This window comes from Rhinolophus sinicus, linkage group LG12 (genome assembly GCF_036562045.2).
Source record: "Rhinolophus sinicus isolate RSC01 linkage group LG12, ASM3656204v1, whole genome shotgun sequence".
Taxonomy (NCBI): Eukaryota; Metazoa; Chordata; class Mammalia; order Chiroptera; family Rhinolophidae; genus Rhinolophus; species Rhinolophus sinicus.
In genome coordinates, this window is record NC_133761.1 from 55,491,778 (window position 1) to 55,510,108 (window position 18,331).

The window sequence follows — 18,331 nt, forward strand, 5'->3', positions numbered from 1 at the left end:
TGGTGTCAGTATAACCAATAAATAAAATTGGTTTTACTTTATGTCAAAGACAATGACTGAAAGGCACAAACAATATAAATAACATGAAACAAGACCATAGAGTCAAACAGACCTGAGTTTGATTCCCAACCCTGGAAAGCTGTGTAATCTTGGTTAAGTTACTCAATGTCTTTGAACACTTGTTTTCTCATTGGTAAAATGGGGATAATTATACTTGTTCTACGGATTTGTTGCTCTTGTGAAAGTTAAATGGGATAACATGCAAAAGTGCCCAGTACCGTGCCACATACATTTTAGATGTTTCTCTTCCCTGTAATAATACAGTAAAACAGTAAGACATTACTGTGAAGTAGCATCATTTTGCAAATTTACAGATGAGTCAACCAAAATGGGGCAGGGGGGGAAATGGATTCAAGATATTTGTTGGGTACCCAACGCATGCATACCACAGTGCATGGTATGGTGAGAAAAGAAAAGACATAGCCTGATTTTAAAGAGCTTACACTAAAATAGGGAGGCAAAATGTTCATATTAGACACTGAACAGCATGAAAGTCATAATGAACCCTTACTGAGAACTTACAACGTGCTAAAGCATCATGCTGACCACTTCAGGAATAGGCTCTCATCTGATCCTCTTACCAAGACAATGAAGTAGTTACTCTTATTCCCCATTTTTCCAGATGAGGAAACTGAGGCCTAGTGAGGTTCCGTTACTTATCCAAGGCCACAGAGCTCATGTATGGGCTTTGAACTCAAGCAATCCGAATCTACAAATACTGGCATTTACAGGACTAGTTACAACTGTGTCTTGGGAGAACTCAGAGGAAGATGAAAGTGGAATTAGATTAGTGACACAAGACTTCTTGGAGAACTGAGTTGGGCACTAAAGGAATAACAGGTTTTGGACTTGCAGAGGAGAGAAGAGAGGAAGCAGAGTGAGGAAAAGGAAGGAGCCTCCTGCTGAAGGTGAGAAAACCATGGAAAGAAAGGGGGAACTTTCAAGGGAGATCCAAGATGGCAGAGTAGATAAACACTGGGCCTGCTTCCTTCCATGAACACATTAAAATTACAACTAAGTTATAGAACAATCAACCTGGAGAACCATCCGAAGTCTGGCTAAACAGAAGTTTTATGACTAAGGATATAAAGAAGAAGCCACATCGAGACTGATAGGAAGGGCAGAGACACAGAAGTGGCTAAGCTCAAACCTCCATATGGCGGTTGAGAACAGGGAGGGATATCTTGGCTGTGGAGGTTCCCCACAGAGAGGCAAGGGACCCCAGCACCACACCAGTCTCCCCAGCCCAGAGTACTGGTGCCGGGAAGAGGAGTCCCAACAACATCTGACTGTGAAAAACAATGGGGATTCGACTGTCTGGGTGGGACAGAAGGCTGCAGGAAACCCAGACTCCTCTTAAAGGGCCCACGCACAGACTCTCTGGCTCACATGCACTCACCTTGGGCTCCGGTGAGGGACAGTAACTCAGGGGGTGTTGGAGACATACTGGGGTACAGACTGAGGTGTATGGCTTGGAGCAAAGGCTGGAGGACAGTTGCCATTTTCCATATAGGATCCTCCTCTGTGCAGCTGGTAGGCAGATGCCATCTTTACTGTGTTGAACCCATCCCCACAGGCCAAATCTGAATCTGATTGGCCTGATGAGATCTGCTGCTCCACATGCTGACTCCCTGAGACCCCACCCCACCCAACTCACTGAACACCAGAAGCACTTTCTCCCAGAGCAGCCAGCCCCACCTGCATTGCACTCTTTCCTGGAGAACTATCAGAGTCCATGGACCCCGGCAGGTAGCAACTGGCCTCGGTGTGCTCTGAGACTTTTGTTGAGTAGCTCCAGGCTCAGCACTGACACCAACCCAGAGTCTACATTAACTTGGTGAACACAATTCTTCCCACTCTAATGACGTGCTGAGACCCCTCCTCACCCAACGCATGTACCACACAAGGCTTTATCAGTGGCTGAACTTTAAGGGAGCTGGCAGGTGGCAGCAGGCGTGGCAGTTTGCAGAGCTACTCCAGGACCAGTACTGGTGGCAGATGTCCTCAGTTCACAGTGTGGATTAGCATAGGCAGCAAAAAAGTGCAGATCACTTTGTAGCTCCTACCAGGTAGTCCCTGGCCAGTCACAGGCAGTGGGTCACCTGGGCCTGCACCAGAGCCCCTTGGAAGGGGCCCCAGAACCAACATACTTGAAGGTTGGCTTCAGACCACAGCAGAACACTGTCCAATTAGCCCACAAGCAGCACACCCCAAAGGTAGTCTTAACAGGCACCAGAGCTCACTGGGGTGAACCCCATTCAGTGCAGTAAGCCCTCTGCACAGCAGCCTGTAACCTGTGGATGTGGCCAAACCCCACAGGCAATCAGCCTGAGGGTCAATCCCACCTACTGATGTGCCAATAGCAATCAAGGCTCAACTATAACAGGAGGGCACATACAACCTGCACAAGGGACACTCCTGGATCACCTGGTGCAGGTGACCAGGGAGACTGTGCCAGGGCCCCACAGGGCACGTACTACATAAAGCCACCCAGCCAAGACTGGGAAACATGGCAGATCTACCTAATACATAAAAACAAACACAGAGAGGCAGCCAAAATGAAGAAACAAAGAAAAGAAATACATCCCAAATGAAAGAACATAAGAAAACTCCAGAAAAATAACTAAATAAAATAGAGGCAAGCAACCTACCAAATACAGAGTCCAAAACAATGGTTATAAGGATGTTCAAGGAACTTAGTGAGAACTTCAACAAAGAGATAGCAAGCATCAAAAAGGATACAGAAACTATATATTTAAAAAAAAAAAAAACAGCCAGAAGTGAAGAATACAATAACTAAAATGAAGAATGCACTAACTAGAAGGAATCACCAGCAGACTAGATGAAGCAGAGGATCAAATCAGTGATTTGGAAGACAAGGTAGCAGAAAACACCCAATCAGAACAGAAAAAAGAAAAAAGAATCCAAAAAAATGAGGCTAGTTTGAGGGGCCTCTGGGACAACATCAAGCATAACAACATTTGCATCATAGGGGTACCAGAAGGAGAAGAGAGAAAGCAAGGGATTGAGAACCTATTTGAAGAAATAATGACTGAAAACTTTCCTAACCTGACCAGGGAAATAGTCACATAAGTCCAGGAAGTGCAGAGAATCCCAAGAAGATGAACCCAAACAGGCCCACACCAAGACACGTTATAATTAGAATGACAAAAGTTAAAGACAAAGAGAGAATCCTAAAAGCAGCAAGAGAAAGGCAACTAGTAACTTATAAGGGAGCTCCCATAAGATTGTCAGAAATTTCTCAACAGAAACTTTGCAGGCCAGAAGGGATTGGCACAAGATATTCAACGTGATTAAAAGCAAGGATCTATAACCAAGATTACTCTGCCCAGCGAAGCTATCATTTAGAATCAAAGGACAGATAAAGAGCTTCCCAGACAAGAAAAAGCTAAAGGAGTTCATCATCACCAAAGCAGCATTATAAGGAATCTTAGAAGGACTTCTTTAAAATGGAAAAAAAAAGGACTGGCCCGGTGGCTCAGGCGGTTGGAGCTCCGTGCTCCTAACGCCGAAGGCTGCCAGTTTGATTCCCACATGGGCCAGTGGCTCTCAACCACAAGGTTGCCAGTTCGACTCCACGACTCCTGCAAGGGATGCCACAAGGGATGGTGGGCTCTGCCCCCTGCCACTAAGATTGAACACAGCACCTTGAGCTGAGCTGCCGCTGAGCTCCCAGATGGCTCAGTTGCTTGGAATGCGTCCTCTCAACCACAAGGTTGCCAGTTTGACTCCCGCAAGGGATGGTGAGCTGTGCCCTCTGCAACAAACAACGGCAACTGGACCTGGAGCTGAGCTGCGCCCTCCACAACTAAGATTGAAAGGACAACAACTTGACTTGGAAAAAGACCTGGAAGCACACAGTGTTCCCCAATAAGGTCCTGTTCCCCTACCCCAATAAAAATCTTTTAAAAATAATAATAAAATAAATAAATAAATAAAATGGGGAAAATATATCAAAATTATAAACAATAAAATAGCAATAGCTACATATCTATCAACAATTACTTTCAATGTAAATGGATTAAATGCTCCACTCAAAAGACATGAGAGAGCTGAGTGGATAAGAAAACAAAACCATTACATATGCTGCTTACAAGAAGAGATTCACTTCAGATTGAAAGACATACACAAATGGAAAGTAATGGGATGGAAAAAGATGTTTCATAAAAACGGAAATAAAAAAAACAACAACCGAAAAATCTGGGGCAGCAATACTAATACCAGGCAAAATAGACTTTAAAACAAAGACTAAACAAGAGACAAGAAGGACCCAGTAAGTATTTATCTGAAGAAACCCAAACGCCACTTTGAGGGCACATGTGCATCCATATGTTCATTGCAGCATTGTTTACAATGGCCAAGATGTGGAGGCAGCCTGGGTGTCCGTTAGTGGATGAATGGATAAAGAGGAGGTGGTACATATACAATGGAATATTGTTCGGCCATGGAAGGAAATGGGTTCTTGCCTTCTGCAGCCACATGGATGGACCTGGAGGGTATTGTGCTGAGTGGAGTGTAAGACAGATGCAATGTGATTTTGCTTATATGTGGAATCTAAAGAACAAAATAAACAAATGAAACAAAAAAATGGGGGGAACTTTCTTAGGGGGAAAGGAAACCAGAGAGGGAATCCTTTACAAACTGCTGCTTAGAACCTAGAATTTCAACTGGGCTGTATAAGAGTAACGTCCCACATTTTTAAAGAACTCACCATAGTTTACAAAATGCTTACACAAAATCTTCCCACCCAATGATGACAAGAGGCTACATTTATTGAGCAACTTGTCATAACCAAGTACTAAACTTGGCTCATTCCAGCCTCAACATGACCCTATGAGGCAGGCTCTAGTATTGCCCCTCCTAGAGGAGAAAACAGAGGCCAAGGTCAGCAAACATGTGGCAACAGTAGGGTCTGAACCCAGATCTAACTTTGAAAGGCATCATCCAACCATACCATCCTCAAAACAACCTACTGAAATTGTAGCAACTATGTCAGATGTCAGAGGGGTAGTGGATTGGGGGAGAGGGGTTATTCACAATGGAATGTCTAACTATTACATTGTTTTGTACACCTGAAACAAAACAAAACAAAAAACAAACAAACAAACAAAACTATTGAGTAAGCAGGCCAAGTATTAGTAGCGTTTTTCAGATGAAGAAACTGAGTCTCAAAGAGAGCAAGGAATTTGAGCAAATTCACTCCACTGATAACCAAAGCAGGTTTTGTGACACCTACTCCTCAACTTGCTCCCCCCCACCCCCACGCCCACCCAACGAGGACAGACTGCCCAGCACCCTCCTTCCTTCCTGTGAGGGGGTGTAAAATGGGACTCCTCTTAAAGAAGGGAACGCCTGTTTGCCTTCCCAGGACTGAGGGGATCTCTCGGGGCTCCCCGAGCCCCACCCTCCTGGAGCTGGTTGCTGTGACGGCAGCGCAGCCGCGTGTTTGTGCCTGCTGGGCTGGGCCTGTTATTTCACAGTAGTTGGCACTCTCGCCCAGGCCTCTGCCAGAGGGCTGGGTTGGTTTTCCTGTCTATCTCCTCTGCAACAGCTGTGTTTTCAATAGGGAGAGTCTCCTGCTTGCCTCTCCTCATGGGAGGACCCACTCCAACTCCCCTTATTAAATACTGGGCTCCCGTGTGTGGCTGATCAGGGTTGTGTGAGGGTAAGATTAAAAGGGAGGGGGCCAGCCCTGTGCGGTAGATGGGGACCGAGTGCTGAGCTGGGGCTCTCAACTGGACACCTTCCCCACACAGGCCTCCCTGAGGTGGCAGCCTGTGCCCCCAGGCTAAGCAGCTCAGCACCAGGAGACCCCATGGGGTTCTGGGGAGGGACAAGCTTCCCACTGCGGGGGAGGAGGGCCATGGGCTTTGTCAGTGTGAAGCCTGAGAGCTTCGACAAAGCAAATGAAAAGGAGGAGAGAGACAGAGACAAAGGGAGGAAGGAAGAAACAGGAAGAAAGACAGAAAGGAATTAAGGGCCGAAGACCAACACAGGAGAAAGAGCTGCCAGTCCTGGCTTTCCAACAAGTATGAGGCCCGTGTCTCAGACCCTGCTTAACGTTAATTTCACTTATACAAAATGAAATTTTATACAAAATTGAGTACATCATGGACTAAACCGCATACTGACTTTTAATATAAAAGACCATCTTCTTTCATATCCTTCTCCCAAGAGGGTGCTGACTTCATCCTTGCAGGAGTCTCCCAGGTTTCCTGCACCTGGAATCTCTCTGGGAAGAGCTGTGCGCCTTACAATAGACACTTGCTCCTCCCCCCCTTCTAAGGTGGGCACCCAGTGCTTCCCACCTTCCTCTCCCCCCACCGTTCCCCTCCCTTCACCTCAGCCCTGTCATTCACACACTTCCCACCCATCTCACCCTTCCCTCCACCTCTTCTGCCTCTCTGGCTGTGTTCCTCACCATTCACATGGTTTTTCAATCCAGCCCTTCCTCTCAGTGGTTAGAGAGGGGATAAACGCTTTCCTTTATGTTTGCCAGTGTTTAAATGGCTTCTGAAAACACCCAGTGCTAAAGACTATGAAAAAGGGAGACAGTCCTTTTCAGCTGATTGTTTATGAAGAAGTTAGCAGGGAATCTAGGCAGGGTGCTCAGAAATGACCAAGCCCATTCACCTGGCTCACGTCCCCCCTCCTCTAACTCTTCCTAGTGGAATAGCAACCCACCTCCCCACCAGGTTATCTGGACCCAGAGAAAGGCTTGCCCCTCCGCCCTCCCACGCCAGGAGTCTCTGGCAGCAGGCAAAGTGGGGTTAAGCTATGGGCGAGCAAGCCTCCAGAAAAAGGCTTCGACTCCCGTGGCACTGCCGGGCCTCTCAGTAGGCCTGGGCTTTTTGGGGCTTTCTGGGGATTTCTGGGGCTTCTGGCCTGAAGGATGAGTCCTCCCTCCACGACGTCCACGTGCAGTTTCTACAGGGAGAGACCCTTTGCTGACCAGCTGCATCCTCACAGGTCAATTCTGGCCACAAGCTCAGACCACACATGTTATCTTAGCAGATGTTTGCTTGGGCCTCTCATTTCCATTTCATCCGGTAAAATGGCTTGATTTCCCCAGTTTCTGAGGACCCCAGGGAGACGAGGGCCTCAGTCTCTGGATGCCATACTCAGCAGCACTCCTGAGTTCTGCCCACAAGTGGTTTCCAGAAAGGAACCATCCTGAACAAGGCCCAGAGGCTCTTCCCCTCGTCTGCCCTCCCCAACATTCCTCAACACTAATGTCTCGGGATCCTCCAGCCCGTTCGCCCCTCTTCCAATCAGTCACCTCTCACAGGGACTCACCTTCCAGAAAAGTATCTCTTTGCAGACAAATGTCAGCAGAAAACATGTTAATGCTTAAAAACATGAACTGGAGCAGAAAAACATCTACGTTCAAGTCTCTAAACCACTGTCTGCTGACACGTGACCATGGGCAACTTGTCTACACCTCTCACTCTCCACCCAGGGTCCTCATCTGTGACCCGTGTCTACCTCGAGTGCTGTTGCCAAGACCAAGTAAGATGAAATCAAATGATGTGAGAAGAGTTCTTAACAAAGTGCCTGTCCCGCAGTAAGCTCTCAATAATATTATTACCCATGACCAGTTATTCAACACCCTTAAGCTCCTACAATGAACAAAGTATGAATCTCCCTATCTTAAGAGACTTTCTATTGAATGGAGGAATTATGTAAATAAACAAAATTGGATATAATGCTGTAAAATAATTATATATCATACACACACAGAGGGTGACAAAGAAATGTATAGACATTTTAAGAAAGGAAAAAACTGTATTAAAATTGTAATACTCAATATATACCGATAACAAAAGATGAATACAAGTCACGTTTGACTTCTGCAATTACAAGAGGTGCTCAAAATGGTTACCATCGGCATAATTTTAATACTGTTTTTTCCTTTCTTAAAATATGTATACATTTTTTTGGCACCCTCTGTACACATTGACCTTTGCCCCTACTAATGTTTGGTCTTTGACCCCGGTTTCCTGGTTCCTGACACAGAGCTCTTAAAAACCTTGTGAGTTCCTGAGTGAGAAGAGCTTCTGACACAGAACTCCTAAATCCCTTGGAATTTCCTGGGTGATAGGTGTGTCTTTTGTTCTAATGCATGACTCTTAGTGGGTTCCTGGATGGGGGCTGGTCACCAGAAAGACTGAGCCACAATTAGAAGCTTAGAACTTTCAGCCCCAGCCCCAGTCCCTGGAGAGAGAAGAGGGGCTGGAAATTGAATTAACAACTGATCATGCCTTCGCGATGAAACCGCCATAGAAATCCCTAAAGAATGAGGTTTGGAGAGCTTCCAGGTTGGTGAACACATCCAGGTACCAGGAGGCTGGTGCACCCCAACTCCACAGGGACAAAAGCTCCTGGGCTCAGAACCATTCTGGACCTCGTCCTGTGTACCCCTTCACCTGGCTGTTCATCTGTATCCTTTATTATATCCTTTATAATAAACCCGTTAAGTATGTGTTTCTGTAGATTCTGTGAGCCATTCTAGCAAATTATTGAACCCAAGGAGGGGGTCGTGGGAACCCCATTTTGTAGTCAGTTGGTGAGAAGTACAAGTGACAATCTGGGACTTGCAATTGGTATCTCAGTCTGTGGGACTGAGCCCTTAACTTGTGCAACCTGATGCTAACTCCAGGTAATGTCAGAACTGCCCTGAACTGTAAGACACCCAGCTGATGTTAGAGAATTGGTCCCCGTGTGTTGGGGGGAGCAGGGGGGCGGGATCTGGTGGCAGAAGTATTGTGAGTGTGAGAGTAAGAGAAAACACACCACTTTTTTCTAGACAGATGCAACGTAGAATTAATAAATGCAGTTACACGTGAGATGGGAGCATGGCGGACTCTGGGGAACAGAAGAGAAGGAGTCATCTTACCAGGAGAAGGGAAGAGACATCGCAGTAGAGGTAGCACTTGGGGCCTGCGATCAGTGGAAGCAGGTGGTCCATTCCGGGAAGCAGCAGCAGGAAAGGCATGGAAATGTGAGGGTGCAGGGTGTGTGGAGTGAACAAGGGCTGGATGCTCCCTTAGGTTCCAGCCCTTCTTCCTCCTTCTTTCTTCCTCCTTCCTCCTTCCTCCTCCCCAACAGCCTCAATGTCCATTTAGGTATCAATCCAGTTCTGGGTAAACTGTTGATGGAAGGGGGAATGTCGCAGCAGGCAATGAGTCAGCACATCCCATTGGCCACAGGGATTGGCGCAGGGGCCGACATAAGACAGAAACAAGTCTAATCAGATTGAAGATGGATTAGGACATTCTCTCTTTCTTTAGAGACTTGAACAAAGAAGCCCAAAGTCTAAGAGTTGCTAGCAACCATCTTGGGACCATGAGAATCAGACAGAAAGAAACTGGATCCTTGGGGAAATTATTGAGCTGCTGGATCAAGCCTTGCCTGAAGCTCATGCTGATAATGAACTTTTTTTGAGCCAAAGTAAAAAAACGTTATTTCTATAATAAGTGAATAAACCACTGTATTGTATAAGCTATTTTGAGATAAGTTTTTCTGTTTCTTGATGTTCAAGAAATGACCTGAAATCAAGCATAGCAGGAATTGTGGGTACGTGGAGGGTTATAATAGACATTGAAACTAGAAAGAATTAGAGAGGTAAATCATGAGAGGCTTTCCTTGCACCATGCTAAGGTGTTGGACTTTATGTAGGCAGTGGGGAGACCCACTGAAAATTGTTGAGGAAGGGAGTGGTGTGATAGAATGTGTTTTAGGAAATTAACTCTGATGGCAGGATGAATGACAGAATGGAGGGAAGAGAGATTAGAAGAAGAAAAATGTGAGTAGTAATGAGCCTGGGAAAAAGGCGTTTTATCAACTGCCCCCAAGGTCACAATGCTGGAAGTGGGGAGGGGCAGGCAGCAAAGATGCTGGTATGGCAGCCCCTCTCTTATCACTGCCAAAGGCCTTGCCTTGGAGCAGAAGAATCTGGCGAATCCAAATCGTAATATTGCAATACCTCAGAGGGCTACCCAGTTGTCCCAGAAGTCTCAAAAAAACAGGAAAACTATTTATTTTAAAAGCTAAAAGTTAATTTTAATTTACTTATATTTTTTAAACCATACTTTTAAAGGCTGCGGAAAGAATGCACCCGCAAAGTGTCTCCACCTCCAAAAGTTTGTAAATCACCCATGTAAATCATAATGCTCTCGCTCCCCTCCCTGGGAGCAGCGGTCACAGCGGGTTGCCAGGTCCCAGGGCAGCCGCCAGTGCGCCTTCTGGAGCCTGTGGGCAGTGAGGGGCCTCCAGAGCTGAGCTTGCTCTGCCCTTGCCATCCACGAGAAAATACAAATCTCTCCTGGCGCAATGCAAGCACCCTCATTTTCTCTTATTGCACCGGAGGAAGTGCTCCGTCCCCTCTGCCCTTACGCCACCCCCACCCCCCTCTAGCGCTGCCTGAGGCTGATAACCAGGGCACAGGGTTCCACCCCCTGCCCCTCCCCCCCACCCCACCCTGTCCCGGCCTCGCAGGCGCCTCCCCTGTGCTGTACCAGTGGTTGATAACCTGGCAGTTCCCCTTCTGACTTTTCCCGTCTCTCCCACAGGCAGACTGCCACCTGCATTCCAAACCAACTGTTTGATTTACATAATTCCAATCGCTTCCATGGACCGCTTCCTGTTTTTGTAAACTCCTGTACAATTTCTTCATTTCATGAGAAGCAAGAACCTGGGTTGGCCATCACCCTGTCCCACCCTGGACCCTCTGCCTCAAAGGCGACAGGGAAGCATCTATTTGATGGTTTCCCTTCTTGTTTTAGAAACAGAAGCTTAAAAACCACCCAGTGATTTCCAATCTAGAGAGTTTCATGCAAGCTTTTGACTTCACTGGTTACTGGCTTCCTGTGAGCAGAAAGAAGTTTCAGGCTGAGTCAGAGGAGACAGCCAGGCCCAGCAGTGATTCATTGGTGTTGCTAATGACACCCTTGCCACCACCACCAACCACTGTCTACACTTCTTCTGCTGGGGCCTCCATGTGAGCCTAACCCTGGGAGAGCAAGAAACTGAGGCCGTTCCCCTGGTTTTCTCTTCCAGATGGTGCAGCAGGAGCAGCAGTGAGCACAGGCCAGGTGAGGCTGCCCTTGAGCTAAGGAGACCAGCCAGGCCCTGAATCGGGTGGTTTCAGGGATGCCCAGGAAGACCTCGCTGCTTCCAAATAACTTCCCCCCTCCCTTTCCACAGGGCCTGCGGACTCCTCCCTCGGAGCTTCTGTGTTTTTCCTGAAAGACACAGAAAGCGCTTCAACAGGCCACATACGTCCTCATGGGACTCATGGGATGAACGCTGGAAAACACCAATCGCTGGACAGAAATACATGGAAGAGGCAGAAGCGATAACCCAAAGACCACCAGGCCAGACAAGAGAGGCAGGGAAGAGACACCAATGTCAACTACTTCTCAGTTTTCCCCAGGACCAGACTGGGCTGCAGGGTCAGCAACGGGCAAATCCCTCACCCCTGCACCATGACTCGAGTGTGGGCATTTCTCCTGATTCCAGGGTTCTCTTGAGGGGCCTCAACAATAGGAGCCCACACAAGAGCTGCCTTATAAATGCATGGGTGAAACAAGGGGGTTCCAAACCGTGCCGTAACCAGCACAACGAGAAAAGTTTATAGTCTTCATACAGCTTCTCCTGATTCTAGAGACGGAGAGTGAAGACAACTGCACGAGTAAATGTGATTCCTCTTTTCTGACTCAGCGTATCATACTACATCGCGGTATAATTAATTAATTCCTAGATTAATTCCTAGAATCAAGATATTCACAAAACATCAAATTCACCAGTTTCCAGTATCAATGTGGGTTTCAGTGGACTCACCGTGTTGTGTGGTCACCACGAGCACCTAATTCCATGTGCCAGTAGCACTGAAATGGGCAGATGGGAAAGTCCTCCCCGCAGCGCCCCTGCCCTCAGCTGAATGGGCCAGTCAGATCCCCTCCCAGGTGGATGGTAGAGGGCAGACGCCAGAAGACACGCGAGAGGAGGCCGCCAGCAGAAGCCTGAGGAAGCCCAAGTTCTGAGGTCCCGAGAAGGGAAGGGAGTTGCTCGGTAGTGGTTGTGTTGGCGCAGATCAGTGATCAACTAACGCCCACAGCTGGGAGGACAAGGGGCTGAGTGGCTGGAATCCCACGAGATCTCGAATAATTTTTCACTTCCTGGACCATGTTCCACTCCACACGACGAGAGCATATCCTCCTGCTTAGTTGGTACCTCTCTCCCCATGGAGATCTCATAAACGTCTTATCCTTAACCAAATGCAAACTGAAATTCTCCCCTTTTCTCCTCTAGGTCGGCTCCCTTCTCCCTCCCCCCTCTATCCAGCCCTCCAAACTACTCACTGGCCTTCTTCCATTTTCTTTAACTCGCTCTGCCCCTCCTGCGCCAGAGAATTCGCGAATGCTGGGCCCTCCCCTGGGAATGCTGCTCCCCTTACCACTTCCCTGAGCCCCTCTTCTCCCCTCAAACGCTGAGCCCCTCTTCTCCCCTCAAACGCCCTTCACGTAAGATGCCCACTCCTCCAGGGATCTCAGCTCGATAGCACTGCCTGGAGGAGGACCCCCTCGAGCAGCAATGCCTCTTCTGTGCTCTCCTGGCGGCACCAGGCACAGCTTCCATGCAACACCTCCCAGCGCTGTCACAGCGCACAGCTGGTGTGATCACTTCATTAACGGCTACATCCAGGTGGACTCAAACTCCCCAGGGCAGCGAGCCCTCTATTCTGTCTCACCTTTGCATCGCCAGCACCTAGCACAGAGCCTGCCACCTAGCAGGACAATACATATTTGATGAACAAATGAATTCAATATTGTTTTGTTTTGTTTAGGGATTGATCAATTGAGGTATAATTGACATATAACACTTTATTAGTTTCAGGTGTACAACGTAATGATTCGGTATTTGTATATATTGCAAAGTGATCGCCATAACAAATCTAGTTAACGTCTGTCACCACATATAATTACCAAAAGACATTTTTTTCCTTGTCGTGATTAGGACACAATCCCTAAGAGCTCTCGAGGAGAAAGTGGCTGTAAAAAGAACCACTGGAGTTAAATTATAGAAACCAGTATTTACTAACACCAAGATGGTTACCACATTGTTTCAGCCTCAGCCACAAACAAAGGTTTGGCCAGAATGTGAATTCAAAAATAGGGATTGTCAGGCAATGGACTTGATAAACCAGTTGCTACTTTTGGTCTATTCTATCATCCTCCCCTTCCTGCTTTCAAAATGTAGGCTGAAGGAGGATCCAAGTGCGTGACATTGACTATTGTCAGACACATATTCTCTCAGCCTGCAGGTCTGAGAGCATTGGAAGGACACAGGGATAAAGTGGGAGGCTCGGTCGGCATGCTAAGGAGACGGAAATGGAATTAGTTCACTCTCATCACTTGGATGAGGCAGCATTTCAAGCGGCCCGGTGATTTTTTAAAATTCTGTATGAAAATGATATGAGATCTAATTTTTCTAATTTTTTTTAGTCAATTTTATCAATAAGGGAAGTGAAATACCAATATGGCTAATAAAATATTCAGAAATTCTATTACCACCGCTTTTGATGAAACATCTGTAATAAGACATATTTAGAAATCAATCCTGATGGCTTCTGAAGGACTGAAAGACATTATTACTGATTTTGCCGTTAATTGGAAGAACCACATCTGATTCTACGTTGTCCTTTCTCATCAGATCAATACATTCAAGATTCCTAGCTGTTAAGATGCTGCAGTACTGCAGCTAATTTACATAGTGTTTTGGTTCTATGCAATAACAAGCACGGAGTAGGGTTCATGAAGGAACTCTGACTAGTGTGGAGTGGAGAGGAGGTTATGGCGGCTCCTCCAAGAGTGCCAGAGAAAGGAATTGAGCCTTCTCCCTCCCCACTCTCCTCACCTTCAACCTCCACACACAGCGTTAGTCCCACCCTTGTTACTGGGCACCCAAGAGGGAATGGGATCTACCTGGATTATCTCCAATACATAAGAAAAGCAAATCATCTCCCAATTTACAATATTTTTATTATAACGGAAACAAATCACTTGTGATACACCTTGCAACTCATCTGGGCACCTGGTTGAGAAACTAAATACGGAGTTGATTGCTTTCCTGGAAAAAAAAGATTCACTGGTTTCCAGCCCATGTGTCCACATTACCACTCCCTGCTAACCAAAGGGATATAATCTGACTTCCTTTCTTCCTCTTTGTGGTTCTATATCACTTAACACAATAGCTGTGTTCCTGAAAACCTGTGTGCATTCTGTTTTTTGGAAACAGTACCAGATTTAAAAAGCACTAAGGGAGCTTCCTATTTAAAGGAATTCCACACTCAGCAAATATCAAAACTATGGCTACAAAGTCAGTGGCAACAATGAGAAATGCTTATGACTCACTGTCAAGAGGAAAAAGTCATAATCAAAATTCTGTGTACACTCCAGTTAAAATCTTTAAATAACAGATATACATGCGAGAAAATTTTGGAAGAGAATTCATCAAAAACGATCATAGTTACATTAGGGAGTTGGAATATGGGCTGGTTTTCATTCTACTTTCCAAACTTTCTGGAATGATGTTTTTAAGACTAAACATGTAAATTAAAAGAATTCTGAGATAAATCTTATTTAAAAAGTCGAACAATTATTCAATGGTGCTATCAGTCTGGATCTTTCCATGATGAACTTCGTTTAAATTGGGCAAATCTGTGTTCGAAAGGTTTTAAAAACCATTAAAATAAAATTTAAATTTAATAATTAGAACAACCCTAAAGTCAATCAAAATTAAGGTGTAAAGAAGAAAAATACTGAGAAGCTAGAAAAGGACTCCTCTGCTCTGAAGACAATTCCTGAAGCAGTTTTCGTGCACAGGACAGGCTACGACAGGAACCTCTCTCACCTTTGTGCTTTGTTCTGTACTGGGAACCATCCCTCTTCTCTCCGCCCCTGCCTAGTTGTTTACTTTTCATTATTTTTGCTAACAACAATCATACCCTTTCCTTGAGCCCTTGGGGCAGACTGAAACTACATTCAGAGAAGCCTCCAGTTCTCTCTACCCAAAATACATATATAAATGCATGTGTGCGTGCACACACACACACACACACACACACACACGCTAACCTTTCACCTTTGAGAGCCCCAGGTAGGTTTCCCTGACCTTTTGATTTACTAAGGATAACTTTAAAGGCCAAAAAAGGGCTTTTATACTTCCTTATGCTCTGCAAATAGCAAATTCTAGCGTATCTGTTACACAAATCAGTCACCTACCCAACAACCTCTTCCATTACCCACCATATCACATTTATATACAAAGATTCACCAAATAACTTTCAACCAATTGATCCCTTTAAAAAAAAAAGAAGAAGAAGAAGAAGAAGAAGAAGAAGAAGAAGAAGAAGAAGAAGAAGAAGAAGAAGAAGAAGAAGAAGAAGAAGAAGAAGAAAGATTTCATTTCCAGGCTTAAAATACCCTTGTCGACTGGTGAAAAAACACACTTAATGGGATGAATTAAAGACTCTGGCGGTCAAGGCCCTCATTCACCAGGGAAATCACCGACTAAGTCCTTACAAGTTAATTAGCTAGCTCACTCTCCTCCCTTCTGGTATTGTTGGACATTACAATGAAATGGCCAAGGTCGTTCAGTGTTGCCATCAACAAACGGCATCTGCTTTTCCCTTACACTTGCCTAAAGGCTTCTGCTAAACACTCAAAAAAAAAAAAAAAAAAAAAAAAAAAATCAAAACTTTTGGAAGTAACCTCAAAAAGTGACGCAATAAACACGGTAGCAGGTACTCTTCGCTACCGGTATCACAGCGACTACGCTCATGGAAGCAGACTTCCCAGTCCGAATTGACGTCATTTCCACCAACACCTGTCCGGTCTGTATCAAAGGACTTGGTTGGGATTTCCAGAACTCCTAGCGCAAAACCAAAAGACTTCATGGACATAGACGGCTTAGCCCAAGGTCGGCAAAATACAAGTTCATTTCCTGAGAGGATGTGAACTGATTTAACTGTGGCTAATCTTCTACTTTGCGCAGGTATATGAGGAAATATCCTTTTCTTTCTCCTTTACCTCTAACCATCAGTTTGACAGGACATATTTATATAACCTGGAATAAAACATTCTTTAAGTGGTATGTTATTCCAACATCCGTCTTAGAATTCAGGGGGAAAAAGACTTGTGAGAATTTTTAGTATGTATTTTGAACTAGGAAACTGAAAGAAAAATTTAAAAATAGGGATTCTTTAGAATATATTAACAGACTTTATCTACAAACTACCCAAGACAATGGTAACAATGGTTAAGTATTATTCACAATGTTTAACTAAGTTCCTCTAGTTTTCATGATCATGTAGTTATTGACTTAGGCTCAATAAAAATCGTCCTCTTTCCCGTAAGATGAAACTGGATAAAAATTTGCCACAATAGGCAAGACACAAACCATTAGGTACGACAAGCTACTAGGATCAAGGAAGGACTATGCTTTATACGTTAAAGGGAAATGCCTACAAACAATGTGTGGTGAGTGTTGAACAACCAGCTCTGCAAAGGAAAAAGCAGCACTGCTTTGTAGCATTTGCCAATTTCTGTGGTGTAAATACTCCCGGCATAGCCAGTTTCAACACGACATCACTGAACATGGAGTTGGGAAGAGACACGCAAAATAGCACCCCATTGAATAGTATTTCCACCACAAAGATATAATAGATATAAATAACCTCAGGGGCATACCTAAAAATAAAACGTCATACAATAATTAGGAAGTGATGGGTTTTGAGTATTTATTACCACTAATTTAAATATAATTTATCTAATTGTAAGTTATAAAGTTTAATGTCTAGTAATGGCTGTGTTTAACAAGCAGCTTACAAAGTTCCTGCAAATTTAACAATCAGCTCTTATTGACCAGTATGAGCCAGTTCCAGCATACCACTCCCAGATAATTGCCCTGGAACTATTCTATGGCTAACAGAATATCACCTTTTCAGGTAATAAAGAATTTCCTAGCAGGTCAGGAAATTGGCAAACTTGAGAGCCTCCAAGAAAGGTTATACTTACAGGCTATTGCAGGCAGACCTCATAGGAGTAAACTGGATGGTCCTCGTTCCTTACCTCAGCAGCTGAAAAGGCAATAAAATATTTCTGATACATAAAAGTAAATTACAACTGCAGAGGATTTACAAGTTAACTCTTAAACCAAAACGGCTCTGGTTACATTAATATGTAACAAAGATGTCTTTGTATATTAACATCTGTTATACTCTATGTAAATAAAACCAGTTAAATAAAACAAAATACTAAATGAGTTACACTGAATCAGAAAATCTCCAGGCAATTTATGAGGTCAAATCTGCATGTTAGAGTGGGACTTGACAACCAGGAGACATTGTGAAAACACGACACCCTGCTAAGCTGCCGTCCTGGGATGTACCTCCCACCTGAACAGTGGTGATGCTGGGGTTGTGATCACTTTGAACACAGATTTAACAAACAAACAAACAAACACCCCAGGATCATTCTGTTTAATTCTAGTGCCCCAAATATGAAAACCTTGAGCCTTTCCTGTAGGTTACTGACTCCCTAACAAAAACGTCTCTGTACCTAATATTTGCAGTGTTGATGTCTGAAGATATGACTCTATGTTTATAACTATTAAAATCATGCAAGAAAATTACTGCTTTTCTTCATAAACAGATTGATGGTAAACTCAGAGATTTGATAATTTTTTTCCTTTAAATACCTGTTGCATTTTTTATTCAATAAGCCTATCTTTCTAACGCCTAGACTCCCTTGCAAACCTCTCTATAAGTTTTTTCTTTTCTAAGTGTTTTTTTCTCTGAGTTTTTCTTTGACAGTTATTTGCTTATTTGTCCCTATTTTTTGGCCCGACATACCTATCTAGTTTCTGTTCCTGTCATGGCCACGTGGACCTTCTCGCAGGTAACAGCGATAAACTCTGGGCAACATCTAAAAATAACTCTGGAGACATGGGAGAGCAACCAAAAAATGGTAGATACTGGTAAAGGGTCAACATTTGAGTGAAAGAAAAAGCACTGGGTGAATTTCCCATTTTTTATGGCGTTTATCCTGAGGGAAGGCTTCAAATTGCACTATGCAAGGCAGCTAAAAGTCAGAAAGAAAACCCAAAGTCTTACTGGCTTGAAAAATCAGAGGACAGAGTTTGAAGGAAACACACCTACTCAGAAGCAAAGGGGGAAACCCTACAAAGT

The 18,331-nt window shown here is 44.7% G+C and overlaps 1 protein-coding gene across 2 annotated transcripts in view; it reads right to left on the reverse strand.

Moving 5' to 3' along the window:
* The window catches only part of CNIH3 (cornichon family AMPA receptor auxiliary protein 3), a 166,757-nt gene that overhangs the window by 140,240 nt on the left and 8,186 nt on the right, over window positions 1-18,331 (reverse strand). The window contains exon 2 of one of the 2 annotated variants that reach the window (XM_074316949.1): window positions 17,160-17,221. In XM_074316949.1, coding sequence (XP_074173050.1) covers window positions 17,160-17,182 — 23 coding nt within the window. In that variant the 5' untranslated portion in view covers window positions 17,183-17,221. Of the gene's footprint in view, window positions 1-8,977; window positions 9,013-17,159; window positions 17,222-18,331 lie in introns of those variants that run through there. The other variant, XM_074316950.1, reaches the window with a different exon arrangement.